Source organism: Oncorhynchus masou, chromosome 32 (assembly GCF_036934945.1).
Source record: "Oncorhynchus masou masou isolate Uvic2021 chromosome 32, UVic_Omas_1.1, whole genome shotgun sequence".
Lineage (NCBI taxonomy): Eukaryota > Metazoa > Chordata > Actinopteri > Salmoniformes > Salmonidae > Oncorhynchus > Oncorhynchus masou.
In genome coordinates, this window is record NC_088243.1 from 41,500,771 (window position 1) to 41,524,171 (window position 23,401).

The window sequence follows — 23,401 nt, forward strand, 5'->3', positions numbered from 1 at the left end:
TAAAAATACAGTAGTTGTAATAGTCATGGCTATTACACAGTTTCAGTGAGATGAGAAGATAATCTTTCATGTTATCGTCAAGTGATAACACTATACAGTATCAACCTGTATACACTTTATCAGAAAAAATTAAAGATACTCTTGTTAATTAGAAAGCAGGCTCCTCTGACATGTCGCTCTGGATAAATGACAAAAATGTCAAATGTAATATCCTACCTGGACATTATGAAGCGGAGCTACTAAGACGGTTGGCCGGTTTAGTTGTCGGTCTGACGGTTGCTCCATGGTCGATTGCCGCGCCCGGTCATCCTCTCCGCATGGCCAGCCTGACCCCTACTGGACCACAGCTCTGGTCTGGAAGCCGTGGTTCCCGTTCCTCTGCTGGCCCCTAGGTCAGGCCTGGAGCTCCTCACTCTCTCCCTCTCGTAGATACCCATGTCACCGGGCGCCGGCCTCGTCCTCCGTGACCAAGAGCTGGGGTTAGTGTTGTCAGCAGCCTAGTCACAGTGAAACAGAAACAACAAACACTTATAGGTCATTAACTCAACGGTCTGTGAGAAGAAGTGAAATCTTGGCAAGCCGCTGCGACTGTGGATTTTGCCACAAAACAGAGGGAGAAAAAAAACCTTAGACCGAAAACAAGACACCCCAGTGAGGAATTTATAATTTATATGAGTCTCGACTAGCAAATGAGCACCCTATAAAACTTGCTTGCATACCTTCACGCAACCTCAATGACCTTGTTCTAGGAAAGTGAGAGATGACAGTGCAGTTAGTAAACGTCTGAAAGCAAAGGCCTATGATTTCAGTTTTAAAAAGGCTGTAGTACTGTAATTAATGACAGGCCGCTGGAATCCCATCCTGCCTACCGCAGCAGAACATTGCTAATTGCCCTTAATGGCCGCTCTGCGTCTCCTGGGGAAGACGGGCAGGCAGACAAGAAGCCTGTTACAATGCGAAGGGCTGCCAAACGGGCAGGGCAGATCCAAGATGGCAACTTCCTGTTCTATTCATCCCAAAGGGAAGAAATGACCAGAGCACATTCTGCATTGACTACAGCATTACAGCTGAAGAGTTGGGTTATACTGTGTTTTGAGTGTAACCATATGTATATTATGCTTCATGAACACCAAATGTACAATGGTCATGTTCTTTTTGGGGGAATTGTTTTCATCACCAAACCACAGAATTATTTTCTGAGCCATTGAAGCTGCAACTCTTGACATTTTCCTGTGGATAGTGGAGATGACTCCTTATTCTAGAAAAAGTTTATTAAAAAGGTTCCGGGTTGGATGGGCCTACAAATATAGGTTATTTAAGTATTTCAGCGGAGTGGCTTAAATAAGGCAATGAGTACAAAAACCCCAGACGCTACTAGGGACATTTTCCCATAACTACATTTTAATTTCAGAAAATATTTCTGCTTGCGGAATGTCGGAACGTTATAAATGTTGGTTAGGCAATTTGATCTGCCACATGAGCAGAGGAAATGTACTGGGAACGCCAAGTGCTGAAGCCCTCATCACAAACCTGCTTTGTTCCCGCTTCACTCAAATACCTTATGATTGGGGGCTGATATGTTTTTTTAGTAACAAAAAAAAAAAAACTAGACATCAAATCTGGCCCCACTTTTTGTTTGGAGATAAAAGGAAAAAGTTTGGGTGGGGTGTATTTCTGGAGTTAAGACGATAGACCTTTGACAAAGCCTCAGAATATCACTCAGTTCTGAAAACACCCCTTCAGGCAGAAGTCATGAAAACGTTTTGGCTTATATTACAGCACAGAATCATGGCCAACACACATGGAGTGTTACATGCATTACATGCCTTGCAAAACATGCCATTGCTTTGACATGAAAGCTGTCTAATTTTGGTTGCATTTCAGAAGTACATCACTTATGTTCCATGTTAGAAGCGAAGTGCGCCAAAAGCTAGTCTCCAAGCAGATAATGCTCATTACACCCAAGGTAATACTTTTCAGAGAAGCCTTAATTCAATCCGCTTATTAAAATTTATGTTTTGAGGTCTTTGTCCAGGGAAGACTTTAATAGCTCTAACATACCTTGTGGAACCCATTTCTCAATCACTTTTCTTACAGGCCATTGGGATCTCCTCTGATGTTTAAACCACCAACCAGCTCTCCTCCGTGGAATCGTCCAAGTTTAACTCCAGCGCAGATTGTTTTTCCAGGCTTTTTAGGTCAAGTCGGGCAAAAACCAACCTGAATGACAGCATGGGCCATGCATTTCACCTTGTTGCCACTGAGTTTGACTGACTCACACAAAGGATGTTTTCGTATCGCAATCAGACAGATCGAGCTATGGTCCACAGCCAACCATAAGTTCACAGCCCATTCACATACCATCTGAGGTTTCTTAGTTTTACAGTGGGCTGCAAAAAACAACACTGACGTTCTGTGCTGTACTTGGAGGTGAGAATGGAGAGTTAGTGAGGCTGTATGCAGTCAGTCGCCATTTTACCACTGGCCATTAAAACCACACAGAGACCCTTATAATCTGATGCTATAATGCTGTCACGAATGTGACCTTTCAATGGAATAAGAGATGTCCCCTAGGATATCTATGATGAGGGGTCAAACAAATGACAACCAAATAAATGATATGAGATAAATAGCCATCTACTGACAGATAGTCACCCTCTGTACTGAAGGACATCAAATTGCTGGGTCTTCTCTTCAGTGGCTATTGATTATGTGGGGTAAGCCTGACATTAGCCTGACAGAGGTCATAACAGGCAGAGGTTAAAACGTCTGGCTCAAGATCAATTTCTATAAAAACAACTGATAGAAAAATGAACGCTAAAAACTATGGCTGATCAATGATCAGAGGAAGAGGCCTCATGATAAGCAGAGCTACTGTGCATTGTTGTTAAACACTCACTGATATAGCAAACCTTGTAAATTAAACATCACCCTGGGACAGCAGAGCTGTGTGTAGACTAGGGCCGACTATTTTGTCAATGGTTTGGTCGATAGGCTGTTGGTCGACCGAGATTTCTTTAGTCGAGCAGTCGCAAGACACCAGGTGCACAAGACACCGGTCTGATTCGCGCCCGTCTCAGTTGACTGATCCAGGCTACGGGGGTGGCACAGTCCACCACTCGAAGACATATGATACATAATATAACCATACACAATTTAAGTAAAAATAATTGTGCAACACTAATATATCTAATATTATTTTATAACTAATGTGTTTTCTCCCGCATTGGATGCGGTCGCTGTCCGCGCTCCTCAATCATAATCTTCAGCGCGCCGTAGAATTGGCACCTTTCCCTATGTTGCTATGTGCATAATAGCAAAGTTAACCAGCATATTGGGATTGAGAACAATGTGGCGGCGGCGGCAGCAGCAGAGACGAGGAACCAACCCTTGCTTTAGCCTACGTGTCTAAGAAAATTTAGGAGAGGAAACCAACTTAATTAGGTCTATAATCAATAGCCTAACTTAAATGTGCCTGGCTTTATAAATAATCCAAATATATCTACAGAAATAAAGACAGATCTTGCATCTGTTGTCTGTTTGAGTGATTGTTTAATAGACTACTGATTCCGTGAGCACCAAGCCTCAATCAACGGCAAAATGTCAGATAAAGCAATTTCACAGACTCTGCTGTTTTTAATCTTTGCTATGCTGTAATAAAGGCTTTACACATTTTGACAGAACAGACTGGTATTACTTATAATTTTAGTGTTGTTTACACTGTTCCAAACAGTAATTCATTATTTAATCTTAACCTCTTGATGCTGTGGGGGCGCTATTTCATTTTTGGATGAAAAACGTTCCCGTTTTAAACAAGATATTTTGTCACAAAAAGATGCTCGACTATGCATATAATTGATAGCTTTCGAAAGAAAACACTCTGACGTGTCCAGAACTACAAAGATATTTTCTGTGCGTGCCCTAGAACGTGAGCTTCAGGCAAAACCAAGATGAGACGGCATCCAGGAAATGAGCAGGATTTTTGAGGCTCTGTTTTCCATTGTCTCCTTATATGGCTGTGAATGCGAGAGGAGTAAGTCTGCCCTTTCTGTCGTTTCCCCAAGGTGTCTGCAGCATTGTGACGTATTTGTAGGCATATCATTGGAAGATTGACCATAAGAGACCACATTTACCAGGTGTCCGCCCGGTGTCCTGTGCCGAAATTGGTGCGCAAAAGTCAGCTGCAAGTTTTTTCCATGGAATTTAGAGAAGAATGCAAGCTTCCACGAACGATATATCAATGAAGAGATATGTGAAAAAACACCTTGAGGATTGATTCCAAACAACATTTGCCATGTTTCGGTCGATATTATGGAGTTAATTCGGAAAAGGTTTGACGTTGTAGGTGACTGAATTTTCGGTTCGTTTCGGTAGCCAAATGCGATGTACAAAACGGAAACGCTTTCAGGAAAAACTGCGCATTTGGTATGTAACTGAGAGTCTCATTGAAAACATCCGAAGCTCTTCAAAGGTAAATGATTTTATTTATTTGATTATCTGGTTTTTGTGAAAATGTTGCGTGCTAAATGCTACTCAAAATGCTAAGCTAGCTTAGCATACTCTTACACAAATTAGTCAATTTCTATGGTTCAAAAGCATATTTTGAAAATCTGAGATGACAGTGTTGTTAAGAAAAGGCTAAGCTTGAGAGCAGGCGCATTATTTTCATTTTATTTGCGATTTTCAGAAATCGTTAACATTGCGTTATGCTAATGAGCCTGAGGCTTTAGTCACGATCCCGGAACCGGGATGGGGAGTTTCAACAGGTTAAATCAAATAGTGTGCTTAAAGCATCAGACAACTCAGTGCATAGGTAGTTGATTTTATTCAAACACATAGGGTCTGTCTTTATATGGATTTTTTTTAAGGACGACTCTGGGTCGACCAGTATATATATTTGAGTCGGGGACAGCCCTAGCATAGACAAAATGAGAGTCCATGGTGGTTTTGATGGTCAACTGTAATTCCCTTCTATATCCTAACGTTGAGATGCACATCTCCATGACAGTTGACACCACAATTACTGTCCATCCTATTGCCCTTCACCCAATCAATGGCTCATTGTAACTGTAAAAACACTACAATGATGCCTCAAGCCCTTTTCTAACTAATACTAACGACACAACTGGAATAAGAGAGGACGACTGCCTTTGGTAAAGTTAACAGAGAGAGAGGCATTTTGGAAACAAGCACTGTTGATTTATAACAATATTCCCTTTGGGAGGGCGCAGAGGCAACAATGAGTGATTGGAACACAAAAAAAAAAATCACAACAAATTAGGTAGTTCATCAGCAGCACACAGCTGGTTTTGCACTTCAGGAACAAGTCGGTTGCATGGAAAGAGTTCATCCTATCAGGGAGGGCTAATGTGAGTAATGGTAAAGAGGATGGATGGAGGGGATAAGATTAATGAACTGGACCGTGTTAAGTTCACGTGCTGGAATTGACTTGAGTTAATGACCCTGATGGCTCGCTCTCTCGCTCAGTTAAACGAATGGGACTCATTCAGGTAGGGATGAGGGCAGAGAGCCCATAGAGGTATGGGACGCTGAAAGGGCCTCTTGGGGGGGCGGGGGGGGGTGTTTACGTGTTAGGCTGATTTCATTCAAATGCATCCTCCAGCGATTCTTTAACCGCTCCTGATATAAAGGGGATATCCCAATTATAAATAAAATAAAGTACACACTCTAAAAGGGTAAAAAAATAGGTTTTTAGCAAGTGGCTTTTTTTTTAGACAACCCAAAACTTGTGCAGGGCATTCAAGGAGTTGGTTTGATGGTCGAATGTGATGTCATCAGCCCCCCCTTTGCTTAAGGAGCAATAGAAAACAAAAGAGGAAAGACCCCCCCACTGACGGCTAACGAGGGGCTATAGGGGGCATTATAAAGCAGAGTGTGACAGCAATTATAGATCTAAGGGCCGTGTTGCCGGCATGTTATTTATTTAATGTCTTGCTCGGCGGGAGATGAAAAGGTTGGTGGAGGGCTGGTGACCTTAACATCGGAGCCCTGTGTTTGTTTTGACTGCGAGAGGAGCTGGGTGAGTTGAGTTGCCCACGATCAAACAGAGCCTCGTCGGCCAACCAGCAGATTAGACAATGACACATCCGCAGCTCTGTTAAAGAGGGAGCCCTGACCTCCTTGACCCCTGACCAGACCCCTCATAATTAGCTGGACCCAGAAATGTACAGTTCAGAGGCTACAGCCACAACAAGCATCACTGTTGTGTGACAACCCATAGATCTAGTCATGCCTGCTTAGTGCTTGTATTAAAGAAGCATAACTTGAGCTAGTGTGAGCTATGAAGCAGACACAAAACAGCCCAGACAGACCATTCCAATGACAGCTTTTAACAATAAGCTTGTTGTTTCCCCTTCATTAGATATGCGCCATGGAAGATAAATATGAACATGGCTGATGGATGAGGGGGCATGGGGGGGGGGGGGGGGGGGGGCAGGCAGTTGTCATTTTCACCTCATCTATTTGAGGCCCTGTATAACCTTTAGCTGTATAACGTATAGATGTGCCTCCCCACTGCAAGTGGATATGGATAAGAGAGGGAGAGTGTTACGGATACAGTTATCCTGTGTGTGTGTGTATCCTGTGTGTGTGTTTCTTTTCTCTCCTTCTCCCCTCACAGGTGAAAATCATCACTCCCCAATCAGTCAACAATCAATCATCAATCAGAAGACACACCTCCTCCTATTTCCTAACCTATCACAGTTCCTTCTCCATGGTTTAAAAACCCCATAATTTGTTTGTTCTAGAGCTCAATCTCTCTGTAAATGCCATGTCTGTATAGGTCTCTGTGTTTCACTCTCGCTTTGTGTCTTAACCTCTCTTTTGTTTAAGCACCTCATAGCACTTTGTCATCACCTGTGAGTATTGTTTTTGGTTATGGTGTTTGTTTGTTGCTGGTGGGAAAAGGGGGAAACCAAGACAAGTCGCCCATGGGCATACACTACCCGTAGGTGAACTTTGTTAAATACACTAGTTAGAACTGGGCGGACCACCCACTGTATTTTTGGTTAGTTAGTTAGCTGTTGTTAAAGTAGGCTAGTCTAGCTTAGGGGTGTTTTTGTATACTTATTGTTTCTTTCCTTGGGTCCAGCTCCCCTTTTCCTGCTCCCCCCATTACCGTGTGTTTATAAATAAACCTGGAGTTTGACGGTAGATTTCTGTTGTCGTGGTTATTTCGTTCACACTTTTACTTTGTCACAATAATAATTTGCATGAGTTATGTTACGGGTCTCATTACCATCCCCCCTAGACTGTCGGGCCAAAAGGGATTCGTAACAGAGAGGAATAATGAGGTCCTTTTGGCTAGAGCAGAGGTTTATGTGATATTTGAGTGACAAAAAAAAACATCTATGGGCTAAAAAAACCCCAAATAAAACACATTTCTAGAAAGCATTATAGCTACGTGAATTGACATTTTATTTATATCGAACGCATGCTTATCTGCGTGCGTGCCAGTACATATCAGATTTACTGGTTGAATGTGAGTCAATGTGAACAAGCTCGTCTCTCGTGTCCGTTTTAATAAAAGTGAACGTGTCAGACAGTCAGCCTTCTCTCAGACGTAACTGACCAGACTACATGCCATGCTTAATAAGCAGCTAAATATCTGACACCAGTTGTCTGCACTACATTGTGGGAAATGGAGTCAAATGGAGGCCAGCTACACGGAGGTGTGCCTTTGAACAATGCCCATCTTCAATTATGTCAGGAATAGCACACCGGCTGGCAGGTCACAGTTGGTAAGCTCTGGCACAAAAACTACAAGCAGGGGGACGGGGGGATGGGACCCTTGAGGCTTTTGTAAAAAATAGAAATCCTCCCTGTTGAGGTCTTTTCATTTTCATCCTCCCTCTCTTTTGTCCCACCCCTTTCTCTTTGTGCTGACTTCAGCACCAGGAATCAGGCTCAGAGAACTGCTATGCTAAGCTTGAAGTTTTAGGCCCGGCGTCAGTGAAAAAGAGTGTCTGAACACTCATGCAAAGTGGACACACCAGAAAGCTAGAGTTGGTGTTTTCTGGACTATTTTCCAAATAGCAAAGTAGGTACACACAGTGCTCTAATTGAGGGGGTGTGTGCCATGCCCCTTTGTTAGCTTAAAGATGTCCTCCAGTGATTTTGTTAACGTTTCCTGTTGAAAAGCAATATCCCAATTCTAAATACAGTAAAGTACAGACACTAAAGGAAAAATATATATATATATATATATATATATATATATATATATATGAGCAAATAGAGGTTTTTTTAGACAACTGCAAACTTCAAGGAGTAGGACATTCAAGGAATGATTGGCCTTCACCTTTGCTTGAGGAAAAATAGCAGAGCAATAGAGAACAAGAGAGAAAAAAGTCCCACCCCCCACTTGTGCCATGTCATGAGGATACCTGGACCACCTATTGAGATGTGCCTTTTGTTAGTAAATCAGGTGTTAAATGAGGTGAAAAGGAGAATGAAGTGCCACTAAGATTTAGCACTTTTTAAAATGTATTTCTTTTTTACAGTGAAAATCTAAAAAATCCTTAGCAGAGACAAAACGACAGCTGGGCCTGATTGAGAGGAGGGAGGAGAAAAGGGTCAATCGTAACAGCAGTAGCCTATCAACATATGGTACAATTCCCCATGTGTTTGACGCATAAAGCCTAGTTTGAGCAGAACTATCGGTCGGGCAGCAAGCATGCGCAGCTCAAACAACTGGTTGTCCCGTGGAGCAACTCACAGACGAATGACTGCGATAAGAGTATTTTAACATTTTTACATTAATTTAACCTTTATTGAACTAGGCAAGTCGGTTCAGAACAGATTCTTATTTACAATGTCGGCCTACACCGGCCAAACCCGGACGACACTGGGCAAAATTGTGCGCCGCCCTATGGACTCTCAATTAGAGGTCGACCAATTATGATTTTTCAACGCTGATACCGATTATCGGAGGACCAAAAAAAGACGATAGCGATTAATCAGGCGTTTTATATATATATTTGTAATAATGACAATTACAACTATACTGATGAACACTTATTTTAACTTATTATAATTGATTTTATTAATCTATTTAGTCTCAAATAAATAATGAAACATGTTCAATTTGGTTTAAATAATACAAAAACAAAGTGTTGGAGAAGAAAGTAAAAGTGCAATATTTGCAATGTAAAAAAAGCTAACGTTAAAGTTCCTTGCTCAGAACATATGAAAGCTGGTGGTTCCTTTAAACATGAGTCTTCAATATTCCCATGTAAGAAGTTTTAGGTTGTAGTTATAGGAATTATAGGACTATACCATTTGACTATACCATTTGTATTTCATATACATTCATATACATTTGACTATTGGATGTTCTTATAGGCACTATAGTATTGCCAGCCTAATCTCGGGAGTTAATAGACTTGAAGTCATAAACAGCGCATTGCTTATGGTTAGGTGCAACGACAGTGTTTTTTTCGCGAATGTGCTTGTTAAATCATTACCCGTTTGGCGAAGTAGTCTGTGATTCGATGATAAAGTAGGCATGGTATAGATTATATGCAATGCAGAACAAGCTTGATAAACTAGTAATATCATCAACCATGTGTAGTTAACTAGTGATTATGTGAAGATCATTTTTATAAGATAAGTTTAATGCTAGCTAGCAACTTACCTTGGCTCCTTGCTGCACTCGCATAACAGGTAGTCAGCCTGCCATGCAGTCTCCTCGTGGAGTGCAATGTAATCGGCCATAATCGATGTCTAAAAATGCAGATTACCGACTGTTATGAACTTGAAATCAGCCGTAATTAATCGACCATTCAGATTAGTCAGTCGACCTCTACTCCCAATCACGGCCGGATGTGATACAGCATGGATTCAACCCAGGGACTGTAGTGATGCCTCCTGCACTGAGATGCAGTGCTTTAGACCACTGCACCACTCGTGAGCTGAAATAAATTGAACTAATTTCTCAAAACTAATGAAAAGAATGCATCAGTGAGTCATATATCCTGCAACTTTACGCCTGTTTGTGTGTGCCCATGTGTGTTGTGTAGCCAGTGCAAATGCCGTTAATTCTAAGGCTTTCCCCCAAAAACATCCCATTTATATGTTGACTCCAAAGTAGGCCTACCTGGCAGAATACTATCATGTAATTTGTAGCCAATCAATCAGGTGGAAATTTGTTTTTGCAAAGTATATTTTTCAAATTTTTTTTATAGTGTGTTTTTGAGAGTGAAAACCTGAAAAGATTAGGGAACTCGGAAACCGGGAAACCAAAAATATGCTGAAGTGCAGGCTCCGGTCAGCATTCCAAATAACATTTTATTGGTCGCATACATATTTAGCAGATGTTGTAGCGAAATGCTTGTGTTCCTAGCTCCAACAGTGCAGTAATACCTAACAATACATACAAATATAAAAGTTAAATAATGGAATTAAGAAATATAGAAATATTAGGACGTGCAATGTTGGAGTCCAGAGTATAAATATGTATATGCTGTACATATTAAATGGGTAAAACACACTGGCTAGTGCCAGTGACTAAGTTCAGGGCAAGGTACTGGGTGGAGGTCAGCTAGTCATGGCTATTTAACAGTCTGATGGCCTTGAGATAAAATATGTTTTTCAGTCTCTCGGTCCTAGCTTTGATGCACCTGTATTGACCTCGCCCTCTGGATGATAGCGGGTTGAACAGGCCATGACTCGGGTGGCTGAGGTCCTTGATGATCTTCTTGGCCTTCCTTTGACATTGGGTACTGTAGATGTCCTGAAGGGCAGGCAGTGTGCTCCTGGTGATGCGTTGGGCTGACCGCACCACCCTCTGGGGAGCCTTGCGGTTACAGACAGTGTAGTTGCCGTACCAGGCGTAGATACAGTCTGACAGGATGCTCTCAATGGTGCATCTGTAAAAGATTGAGGCTTTTAGGGGGGCCAAGCAGAATTTCTTCAGCCTCCTGAGGTTGAAGAGGCACTGTTGCGCCTTCAACACGGTCTGTGGGGGTGGACCATTTCAGATACCTTGGCAAGTGATGTGTACTTCGAAGAACTTGAAGCTTTACACCTTCTTGTGCTCCCTTTGCTGTATCCCGAAGTCCACAATCAGTTCCTTCGTTTTGTTGACGTTGAGGGAGAGGTTATTTTCCTGACACCACTACCCCTGGGTCCTCACCTCCTCTCTGTAGGTGGTCTCGTCGTTGTTGGTAATCAGACCTGCCACTATTGTGTGGTCTGCAAACTTGAGTTGGAGTGGGTGGCCGCGCAGTCATGGGTAAACAAGTAGTGCAGGAGGGGGCTGAGCACGCACCATTGTGGGGCCCCTGTGTTGAGGATCAGTGTAGTGGAGGTGTTGTTGCCTACCTTCACCACCTGGGTGCGGCCAGTCAGGAAGTCCAGGACCTTGTTGCACAGGGCGGAGTTCAGACCCAGGGTCCCGAGATTAATGAGCTTGGAGGGTAATATGGTGTTGAAGGCTGAGCTGTATTCAATTAACCACATTCCTACATCGGTATGCCTCTTGTCCAGATGGGATACGGAAGTGTGCAGTGCGATTGCATCCTATTGGGGCAGTATGCAGTAGGTCTAGGGTGTCAGGTAAGGCGGAGGTGACATAGCTTCAGAACAAAGTTGACTACAATTTTGACTACAAAGTTGCCAATGTTTTTGCAATTGATACAAAAGCGACATATAACAATGTGCTTCAAATGAAAACCGAGTCGACATAAACATTTAAAACAGTAGGGAATAGTCCTATTCAATCATATTGAAAACCATTTCCTGTTCAATCTATAGAGTTCTATTTTGCTACTTGTAGGCTACTGTCTATAATGTCTCAATATACACTGAGTGTACAAAACATTAGGAACACCTCTTTCCATGACAGACTGACTCGGTGGATCAAGGTGAAAGCTATGATCCCTTATTGATATTAAATCCACTTCAATCCGTGTAGATGAAGGGGACGAGACAGTGTTAAAGAAAGATATTTAAGCCTTGAGACAATTGAGACATGGATTGTGTGTGTACCATTCAGAGACTGAATGGGAAAGACAAAAATATTTAAGTGCCTTTGAATAGGGTATGGTAGTAGGTGCAGGCACACTGATTTGAGTGTGTCAAGAACGGCAAGCTGCTGGGTTTTTCACGCTCAACAGTTTCCTGTGTGCATCAAGAATGGTCCACCACCCAAAGGACATTCAGCCAACTTGACAACTACGGAAAGCTTTGGAGTCAACATGGGCCAGCATCCCTGTGGAACGCTTCCGACAACTTGTAGAGTCCATGCCCTGACGAACTTAGGCTGTTCTGACGGCAAAAGGAGGTTCAACTAAATATTATGAAGGTGGTCCTGATGTTTTGTACACTCAGTGTATTTCATGTGCAGTCTAATGTGTGCAATTATGTGCCAAATCAGTGATTTAGTGTATTTTTATTGGGTAAGCTATCGTGAAACCGGGCCCAGACTGTTTTCACAAGAAAGAGAGAGAAAAAAAACGAGGAGCTGAACATAACAGTATGCCAGTGGAAGGTAGAACAGTAGTGGACTACTATGATTTCCCATTGTAGCCAATTAAAATTGCAGAAATTCCATTACGGATTTGTCGGTAATTCCATTACCGATTTGGTAAGAGAATGAGTTTTAGTCACTTAATTCAGAAACAAACTTGATATGAGTAAAAACACTAACTAATTGGTAGGTCTACCTTTATTTCTGACTTCTGTGAACTTTTATTATCCTCATTCCTCATGAGGGATAGAAATGAGAAAATATCTTAAAGATATGTGGGTTTGTCGTAATGAAATTACAAGGCTCAAGGCAATGTTTCTTAAACTTACAGAAGGCAAAATAAATTATCCAAATATAACTGTTGATATTAGTTGGCAGGGGTCTTCAGCATTGTTGTGTGTTGATGCATTTATAATACCTTTTAAGACTTTTTCTGGTAGACCCTTTTCCATCTGTTCAACCAGAAAATACAAACATTTGCTTACTCCACATTTTTGGGATAGAAAAGGGTTGACACCCAAAATGCACATGCTTCTATGAACGCTTGGCGCTTATGGGTCCTTTTAGATGGAAATGCCCATATTCGACCAGACGTTAAAAGGCCTACTTTAACCATGAAAAAGATGAGTTTAAATTGAATTGTCCATGGTACACAAGGATATACCATTACATTTGAAATGCTTAATTTAATAAAAACAACACACTTTAGAACGTTGTATTTATGTATGGCGCATTGAGCTAGTGCTCCTTCAGACATCACGTGGCATTGACAGTAGCCTACATTGTTTACAGCAACGGACTGTAAATGTAACCTAGAGTTCCGAGGATGCGCAAAGAGATTGTTTAATTTTCAAGGTAATTTTCATTCTCATCAGTAATGCGTTTTACATGAAAAGGCATTTTACTATTATAGGCCGATTACATTGCACTCCGAGGAGACTGAGTGGCAGGCTGACTACCTGTTATGCGAGTGCAGCAAGGAGCCAAGGCACGGTGCTAGCTAGTATTAAACATATCTTATAAAAATCAATCAATCTTAATGTAACAGTTTAGCTTCCGTCCCTCACCCCGACCCGGGCTCGAACCAGGGACCCTCTGTACACATCGACAACAGCCACCCTCAAAGCATTGTTACCCATTGCTCCACAAAAGCTGCAGCTCTTGCAGAGCAAGGGGAAGAACTACTTAAAAGTCTCAGAGCGAGTGACGTCACCGGTTGAAACGCTATTAGCGCAAACCCCGCTAACTAGCTAGCCATTTCACATCGGTTACATTAACATAATCACTAGTTAACTACACATGGTTGATGATATTACTAGTTTATCTAGCTTGTCCTGCGTTGCATATAATCGGTGTGGTGCCTGTTCATTTATCATTGAATCACAGCCTACTTCGCCAAACGGGTGATTTAACAAGCGCATTCGCGAAAAAAAGCACTGTTGTTGCATCAATGTGTACGTAACCATAAACATCAAAGCCTTTCTTAAAATCAACACACAAGTATATATTTTTAAACCTGCATATTTAGTTAATATTGCCTGCTAACATGAATGTCTTTTAACTAGGGAAATTGTGTCACTTCTCTTGCAATCTGTGCAACAGAGTCAGGGTATATGCAGCAGTTTGGGCCACCTGGCTCGTTGCAAATTGTGTGAAGACTATTTATTCCTAACAAAGACAGGCAACTTCGCCAAACGGGGGATGATTTCACAAAAATGCATTTGTGAAAAAAGCACAATCGTTGCACGAATGTTTCCTAACCATAAACATCAATGCCTTTCTTAAAATCAATACACAGAAGTATATATTTTTAACCCTGCGTATTTAGTTAAAAGAAATTCATGTCAGCAGGCCATATTAAACTAGGGAAATTGTGTCACTTCTCTTGCGTTCATTGCACGCAGAGTCAGGGTATATGCAACAGTTTGGACCGCCTGGCTCGTTGCGAACTAATATGCCTGAATTTTACGTAATTATGACATAACATTGAAGGTTGTGCAATGTAACAGGAATATTTAGACTTATGGATGCCACCCGTTAGATAAAATACAGAACGGTTCTGTATTTCACTGAAAGAATAAATGTTTTGTCTTCAAAATGATAGTTTCCGTATCAATATTAACGACCTAAGGCTCGTATTTATGTGTGTTATTATATTATAATTAAGTCCATGATTTGATAGCGCAGTCTGAGCGAGCGGTGGTAGGCAGCAGCAGGCTCGTAAATATTCATTCAAACAGCACTTTCCTGTATTTGCCAGCAGCTCTTCACTGTGCTTCAAGCATTGCGCTGTTTATGACTTCAAGTCTATCAACTCCCGAGATTAGACTGGCAAAACTATAGTGCCTATAATAACATTCAATAGTCAAAGGTTTATGAAATACAAATGGTAGAGAGAAATGGTCCTGTAATTCCTATAAAGACTACAACCTAAAACTTCTTACCTGAGAATATTGAAGACTCATGTTAAAAGGAACCACCAGCTTTCATATGTTCTCATGTTCTGAGCAAGGAATTTAAACGTTAGCTTTTTTACATGGCACATATTGCACTTTTACTTTCTTCTCCAACACTTTGTTGCATTATTTAAACCAAATTGAACATGTTTCATTATTTATTTGAGACTAAATTGATTTTATTGTTGTATTATATTAAGTTAAAATAAAAGTGTTCATTGTTCATTCAGTATTGTTGTAAATTGTCATTATTACAAATAAATATATTATAAATAAAAATAGGCAGATTAAAAAGGTATCAGCTTTTTTTGGTCCTCCAATAATTGGTATCGGTGTTGAATAAGAATAAATGGTCGAACTCTACTCTGAACAGACGATGTTGTTGATGCATTTATTTTGTCTGCAATTTCTGAGCCTGGGAACTCAAATGACCTTATCCTCTGCAGCAGAGGGAACTCTGGGTCTTCCATTCCTGTGGCGGTCCTCATGAGAGCCAATTTCATCATAGTGGTTGATGGCTTTTGCAACTGCACTTTAACTTTAAATTCTTTAAATTTTCCGTATTGACTGACCTTCATGTCTTAAAGATATGATGGGCTGTCGTTCCTCTTTGCTTATTTGAGCTGTTCTTTCCATAATATGGACTTGGTCTTTTACCAAATAGAGCTATCTTCTGTATACCACCCCTACCTTGTCACAGCACAACTGATTGGCTCAAACGCATTGAGGAATGAAATTCCACAAATTAACTTTTAAGGCGGCACACCTCTTAATTGAAATGTATTCCAGGTGACTACCTCATGGAGCTGGTTGAGAGAATGGCAAGTGTGCAAAGCTGTTATCAAAGGAAATGGTGGCTATTTGAAGAATCTCAAATCTCAAATATATTTTGATTTGTTTAACACTTTTTTGGTTACTACATGATTCCATATACATTAATTCATAGTTTCGATGTCTTAGTTTCCTATTATTCTACAATGTAGAAAAGAGTCAAAATAAAGAAAAACCCTTGAATGAGTATGTATTCTAAAACTTTTGACTGATAGTGTATATATTATTCGATTAGCATTTAAAATGCCCTTTCCATCTCTATTATGGGGTTATTTTCTGTTTATGGATCCATAATTGATGACATATTTATGACTTTGTGGCCATGTTAACGAGTGACCACCCTCTCCCGCCTTGATTTAGAGCCACACTTAATTTGTTTGATTCACTCAGAATTTGAATTGATTAGCATGCCACTCAGTAAATCCACAACCCCTAACTTCCAAATAGTCCCAAACTGTTTTCTAGGCTCTATGCACCTGCAATTCAATCCCGGGGACGAGGTTAAGATCCCTCCCAACGTGTTCTCCAATCTCATGTAACATTTTAGAAAAAAGATCAGTATTGAAAGGTATTGAAAACAGGGGTGCCGCTTTTTTGGGGGGGGGAAAATGCATTACTTGTAAAACAAAATATTTCTCTGAGCAATTGAATTATTTCACTATTCGAATATCATTTAGAAAAAATGTTGAGCATATAAATATAGCTCAGTATTTGTAATATTTACTTTATACTGAGCACCACTTCAAGGACATTTTTATCATATTAATAGAGCCAAATACAGTATCCCTGTACATTTCCTTGTCAAGACTCAATGACCAGATATGCAACAGGCTTAAGAACTATTGTAAGCAGATGGTATAAGAACAGTAGCTTCTGTTGAGTATCTTTTCCATTCTTCAAAAGACTGAACATCCTGAGTATGTATTATTTGCCAAATGCTGGCAACAATCTGCTGTTCACCTTTAATCTGAAATTAAACAAATGGTGTTTTGTTTGAGTCAGATTAGTGAAGTGACAGAAATCTAAAAACACTGAGCATAATTATTTCCTCATGTGTGATACTAAATTGTGGGGCTTCCACAAGGTCTGCTAATACTTTTCAAAGACAGTTTGTACAGAAGTTAAACTCACCATGGGTTGTGTCTGCCGGGGTGTGAGCTCCTGAGAACTGACAGGCTCGTGGGGGATACTCCTCTGCATAACTCCCTCAGTTGGTGACAGAGAGCTCTTGCTCCGGCGCACCGGCTCTGCAATGTCCCTGGTGGTCACCACACTGTTCTTAATCCTGCGCATGTACAGCTCTGCTGGCGATGGCTTGGCTGCCCGTGATGTAGAGGCCCCTGTGGCATTAACCTTCTCCTCCTTGTCCAGGACAGTGGTGGCGCGGTACGCCCTCCACGTGGTGGCCGACTCTACCTCATCCTCAGAACCCACCCCTTCCAGCCTGGCTCCCTGGCCAGGCTCGTCCACAGATGCCGCCCCCCTGTTCCTCCAGGTGCTCCGCACAGTCAGGTTTCTCATCTCTGGGAGACCGTCGTCCTGGGAAGTGTGGTGGCCGTGGTGTCTCCTCCAGCTGGTGACGGTGGTAGTGCTGCTACTGCTGCTCTCGAAACCTGACTCTGTGTCGTTGTTGAAGTCTGAGATGATCTCCGGTGACTGGAGGCTGAAGCTGCTTCGGGGGCGTAGGTGCGTCTCTGCACAGGCCATCCCTAGCACCCCTGGTTGATCTGTTTCGTCTGGGCCATCCATGGATGGCCGGAGGGTGATCTCACTCTTGGGAATGGAGATCTCGTAGGGGATGGAGATGTTCCCCCTGTGCTCACTGGGCCCGATGACAATGTTGCTAGTGGACGTGTGGCGTTCCTTGACTGGTGGCTCGCTGGATACACTGCTGCTGCGGCTGCTAGTTCTGGAAGAGCTGGGATCGTTGGGGTAGATAGTGATGCTGCTGGTCATCTTGTTGGTGGTCAGGACAGGTTTCGTGGAGATTTTGGGCTTGCCATTGGAGGTCAAGAACTCTGCCCCGACTCCGGATATCATAACTTCCTTCCTATCAATCTCCACAATGGCCGGCTTGATGACTGCCTTTGACCTCAGGGCCTCCCGTGGGCTGCAGACCCTGCGGACCTCCATCCCTGCTGGAGTGTGAGTGGGCTCCAGATATCCTCCTTCAGCCATCAACAGCCTGTTCTGCTCCTCGTCAATCGAGCTCCTGGTGGAGGAACCCTCTGACTGGGAGTCTTGTAGGCGAGAGTATCTAGAGTACTTCGGAGGGTTGGAGGTTCTGCTACTCAGTGCTGCCACCTCAGACACAGGCTCTGGTTCTGAGGGCCTGGACCCAGTGGATTCAGTCTCAGAGGCTGAAGAGTGACCCTCAGAGCCATGATCACTGACCAGCGGGGACACATGGGACTTGTAGGCAGTGTACGACCCATTGGCCTGTGAGAGGTTTGACACTGGAGGAGCCTCTTGAACCAGGTCCACAGACACCAGGTCAGACGCAGAAGCATCCTTTTCAGGAGGGGAGACTGTGTTGGTCTTGCTTGAGCTTTCAGGCACCACAACAGAATTGTTTGACTCACTGTCACAACCAACATTCAATCTAGAAAACTTATCCACTTGGCTCTTTTTGCTTTCACTCTCACTTGGCTTCTGAGATGTCTTCCATGGCTTCTGGTCATTAGCTGCTGGAGGGTAGCGATTAAGAACCGAGACCTTCTTGCTGTCACTCAAAGACGTGCTAACAGGAGTATGGGCTCCTCCCCTTGTTGTTTTGTCCTCCACCCTTCTACCTATTTCTTTCACTACATTGTCAGAGGCAGTTGAGGATCCAGTCTTTGGTGTCCTCCTGCTCTTGTGTGAAGGACTGAGTGACCTCCTGACAGATTTCGGAGAAATTTCCTCAGAGTTGCTCAGCTCTTTGCTCCTCAGCTTGATCTCCCGTTTGTGCTGCGGGGACAGCTCTCTGCTCTTGTACTTGGGGGTGGCTGGCTCTGCAGCTGCAGCACTCCTGTACTTAGGCTTGTCCTTCCTGAACCCACCCCGGACATTAATCTCTTCATTTTCTGCCTTGCCATTCTCAAGGACCTTTGCTGGACTGCTAAGCCCTCCATTGCCGTGACTGCACAGCTGCATTCTAAGCTGCTCCACCTGATCGTTGAGGGCTCGGCTGCGGGACCTCTCCTGTTGGAACTTCTCCTGCAGCTCTCCGCTCTTTGACTCTGTGTTCTTGAGATCCTCCTCCACTAGTTCTAGTTGCTTCAGCCGGCTCTTCAGCCTCTCAACTTCCTGGGTGAGTTCCTTGACTTTGTTGTCTTCCTGGCCATCAAAGCTGTTCTTCTCGTTTTCTGACTTATTCCTTAGCCCAACGTCATCGCCCAGTTTCAGGTAGTCCACGCTCTTCTTGCGCCCCAGCTTGCTAGTCAGGCCAGATGAGAGGTCATCTTCAATGCGGAGGTCCCTCAAGTCTGTGCGGCTGGGATCTGCTCGGCCGATCCTGTTCTTCTGACAATCCAGCTTTTCTGTCAGTTTTAGGATAAGCTTCTCATCCTCCCTTTGCTTCTCCAGGAGCCTCTTCCTCTCACTCACAAAAGTCTGAGTGAGGCCCTTGAGCTGCTCCAGCTCGCCTGCCAGAAACTTCTCAGCCCGGTCCAGCCTTACCTCTGATGCATCCACTTCCATCACACGGGCCTTGAGGGCCTCAAGCTCAGAGGAGAGCTTCCGGGTCAGGTTCTTCTCTTCATTGAGATTGAGGCAGAGCTGGCTGCAGTCTGACTTGCTCTTGCCGAAGGCTTCTTCCAACTTCTCCAACTCAGCCATCCTCCTCTGCAGGCGCTCAATCTCAGACTTTAGGTCCTTGGTCAAGCTCTCCTCCTCCTCCAGTTTCTCTCTCACTGTGCGGCAGAGATCCTCTGCCTTGCACACCTCCTCGTCTTTGCCTTCAATCCTCAGCAGCCGCTTGCGCAGCGCCTCTACATCGCCCAGCATGGAGGAGTTGCTGCCCTCTGCCTGGATGATCTTGTCCTGCAGATCCAGCAGCTCATCTTCAGACTTCTGGAGCTTGTTGGTGGCCTCCTCAAGCTCATCCAGCCGTCGTCCCAGGCTTTGCAGCTTGTGCCTCAGGTGGCGATTCGTTATGTCTTTGTTTTCAGACATCACAGATATTATTGCTGTTGTCTTCTATATGGAAAGGGGAAATTATTTTACTACTTTTTGGGAGGTCCACATTTGTGTGGCAGTCCTTCGCTGGTTAAAATGATGAGTCACAAGTCCGTAATGTTGAGTTATGTTCAGCCCCTTTCTCCTCTCCACACAATGTCTTCTCCCTTTTTCTTTGGTTGGTTCTTATTCCTTCAACTCCCCTCAGCTTGATGGTCAACATGGGTGTCTATCACCTGAAAGAAAAAAATAACAGAGTTGCAACAAAATTAGAAATTATTACTGACTGACCTCAAAGTGATTCTGAGGATCAGCAAACATTTCAGTAACTGTTGAGAACACATAAGGACCGAGAAGATGGTGAAAGAGTGTAGTCCACAGAGAGCGAGAAATGGTTTGACTGTACTTGATTGCACCGTGTAGCAGACCTGCACACTCAGCATATGATTTCACAGTTCCGCCTGATTACTGCAACACAAACCATGAGAAGAGCTGGGCCGGCCCAAACACACCCAGTAATGCAAAGGGCTGGGGCAAAGGGCTGGGGCAAAGTGCTGGGGCAAATGGGTGGGGAAAAAAAGAGGACCAGCGTAATTCAGCACGTACACACATACGCAAGTGCTCATACATAGTAAATGCACACTGTAACCTAGACAGATGATTAAGATCACTCCAACCAAAATGACATGCTATAACAGCAATTCTACGAAGATACCTTTTATCTTGCCTTGTCGTATGGCCACTGGAGACTGGAGGGTAGCATTCAAAAGAACGCTCCTCCCCCTTCTTGCCTCCTGCAGCCTCTGCCAATGTCCCCGCATTGATTTCTCTGCCGTTCTGCTGACAGCAGTATATCAAAATGACAAGCTTCCACTCACATGGCTGTCACCATGGCAACAAGCATAGGGCATTGCTAAACACCACTCATGATCAGGACCATGGAGAGATACACTGAGTGTACAAAACATTAGGAACATGCTCTTCCATGACATATTGACCAGGTAAAAACTGTGATCTCTTATTGATGACACCTGTTAAATCCACTTCAATAAGTGTAGATGAAGGGGAGGAGACATGTTAAATAAGGATATGTAAGCCCGGAGACATGAGTTGTGTATGTGTGCCATTCAGAGGGTGAATGGGCAAGACAAAATATTTAAGTGCCTTTGAACAGGGTATGGTGGTAGGTGCCAGGCACTCTGGTTTGAGTGTGTTAAAAATTGCAGCTGCTGGGGTTTTCACGCTCAACAGTTTCGCCATATTATCCATAATATTCCATCACCCAACGAGACAACAGTGGGAAGCATTGGAGTCAACACGGGCCAGCATAATTGGAACACTTTTGTCACCTTGTGGAGTCCATGCCCTGACGAATTGAACTGTTCTGAGGGCAAAAGGGGGTGCAGCTAAATATTAGGAAGGTGTTCCTAAGGTTTTGTGCACTCAGTGTGTACAGTGCCTTCAGAAAGTATTCACACCTAGGGTTGTGCCGGTCATGAAATTTGGTCAGCCAGTGATAATAATAACTTCCGGTCTCACAGTAATTTACCATTAATTAACATAAACACATTTAGCATCTCCTGGCTATCACACACAGCCTGATGCAGAACATTGGAACATTTTCATGTCAAAAAGTCTAATAAATCCATGCAATATAGCCTACACCAGTGTTGGTCAACTAGGTTTCGCCTTTGTCCCAACAATTTTATCAACTAATAGTCAGCTGGCCAGATCATAATTAGTATTTTTTATGTTTATTTTACCTTTATTTAACCAGGCAAGTCAGTTAAGAAAAAATTCTTATTTTCAATGACGGCCTGGGAACAGTGGGTTAACTGCCTGTTCAGGGGCAGAATGACAGATTTGTACCTTGTCAGCTTGGGGGTTTGAACTCGGTTACTAGTCCAACGCTCTAACCACTAGGCTACCCTGCCGCCCCAATATATATTACCACAATTAATTGGCCTACACTACAAATTGAAAAACATTTTACACATATGATTAGTACATAATACATTCAGTGACAATAACATAATAATTTCGATCTGATTAAGCTCATAAAATCACCATGTCTCTGTATATTCAATTATTATTTTTGTCCATTTCTAAGTGCGTTGATTGGTGGGGGAAAAAAAAAACAGGTCTACGTAGCCTACAGTAGGCTACACTACTTTTTCTCACGTCAACATTCTTTCAAAACAATTAGCTGGATAGCAAGAGAAAATGTCACTCTCAAAAAGTATCAAAAGAAAGGCGGAAAATTAAAATGGAAGTTTCCGGGAAGAACGTACAGAGAGTTATGCGTTCATCTTACCATATTTTCCCAATGCCAAGCAAGTGTGTCGTATTTGCAATGATTATGTTGCTGTTAACAAATTATTAAATCTCAGACGTCATTCTGAGTCAAAGCATGGAATTTCAAAGTGGCCTTCCCGTCCCAGACAGAGGCCCAACACAGAAACATTGAAGCCTTTAACTGCAAGCTACACACACACACCTTTTTTTGGTTGACATATTCTGTCACTTAAACAGGTTAAATATGTAGTTACAAGGAAGAGGGAAAACTGTTGTGGACATGGTGGAAAAACTTGAGGCCTTTACTAGGAAGCTGGAGTAATTCGATTTGGAAACGACAGGTAGAGGGTCCAGGCCCGCAGCATTGTCACGGAGGTGGAAGATTTTCCTCAAGCAGCTGACAACTTCTCCACCAGATTTGAAGATGACATCATGCCAAAAGATAGTGTTTGTATGTGATCCTCTCAGTCCACCCAGGTGGAGAATTCTCCTCCCTTGCAAAGAAAACGATACCCTCGCTGAATGAGGCCGCAATTCAAACTGAAATGATTTAATACCAGACATCGAGCCAAATCAGGGAATGCACTCAGGAGTGCTTGTGTGTGTGTTTTGGGTGGAATGCTCAGAGGAATACAGCACAGTAAATAAATGTGCATTTTATGTGCTAACAATGTTTGAATGGACTTACATCTCTGCGAGTCCTCATTTTCCTCTATAAACACAATATAGACTCACAACAGGAACCGGCTTTCACAAGTCAATCGAGGTCAAAATCACATCCATCTTACCCGACATCCACAAGTTCGTGTCGAGGGGAAATGCAACTTTTCTCATTGAGTGAGTAAGTAACTTAGCGGCCTATATGGCTGTATTTAGTGAATACTAACATTATTGTGAGTGCTTATCTAGGAATATTTAGATCTCAATCTGGCAGTATTTTCTGTTTATTATGTATGCTACAGTTTTGGCCAGTTACAAATTGTAAGTAGGCCTCTTTAAAAAAAAAAAGAAGCCCACTTCTATTAGGCTATATCTTTTTGTGAAAGATTCTGTTAAGCCTCCCTCAGCCAGTTTAGTTATTTTATATAGGCATAAGCCCTCTTGTTGTTTGTAAAGTCAAATTACAATGAAGACTGTTGAAATGAATTACTTGACTGGTGTAGTTTTTCTC

General features: G+C 42.8%; 1 protein-coding gene across 1 annotated transcript in view; it reads right to left on the reverse strand.

The window, feature by feature from the left end:
- LOC135526082 (leucine zipper protein 1-like) overlaps nt 1–23,401 on the reverse strand; it is an 84,852-nt gene that overhangs the window by 8,832 nt on the left and 52,619 nt on the right. Inside the window, exons 3-4 of the mRNA XM_064954173.1 lie at nt 16,909–20,171; nt 217–497 (exon numbers count right to left, since the gene is read on the reverse strand). Of these exons, the coding sequence (XP_064810245.1) occupies nt 258–497; nt 16,909–19,932 (3,264 nt within the window). The 5' untranslated portion in view covers nt 19,933–20,171 and the 3' untranslated portion in view covers nt 217–257. The remainder of the gene's footprint in view (nt 1–216; nt 498–16,908; nt 20,172–23,401) is intronic.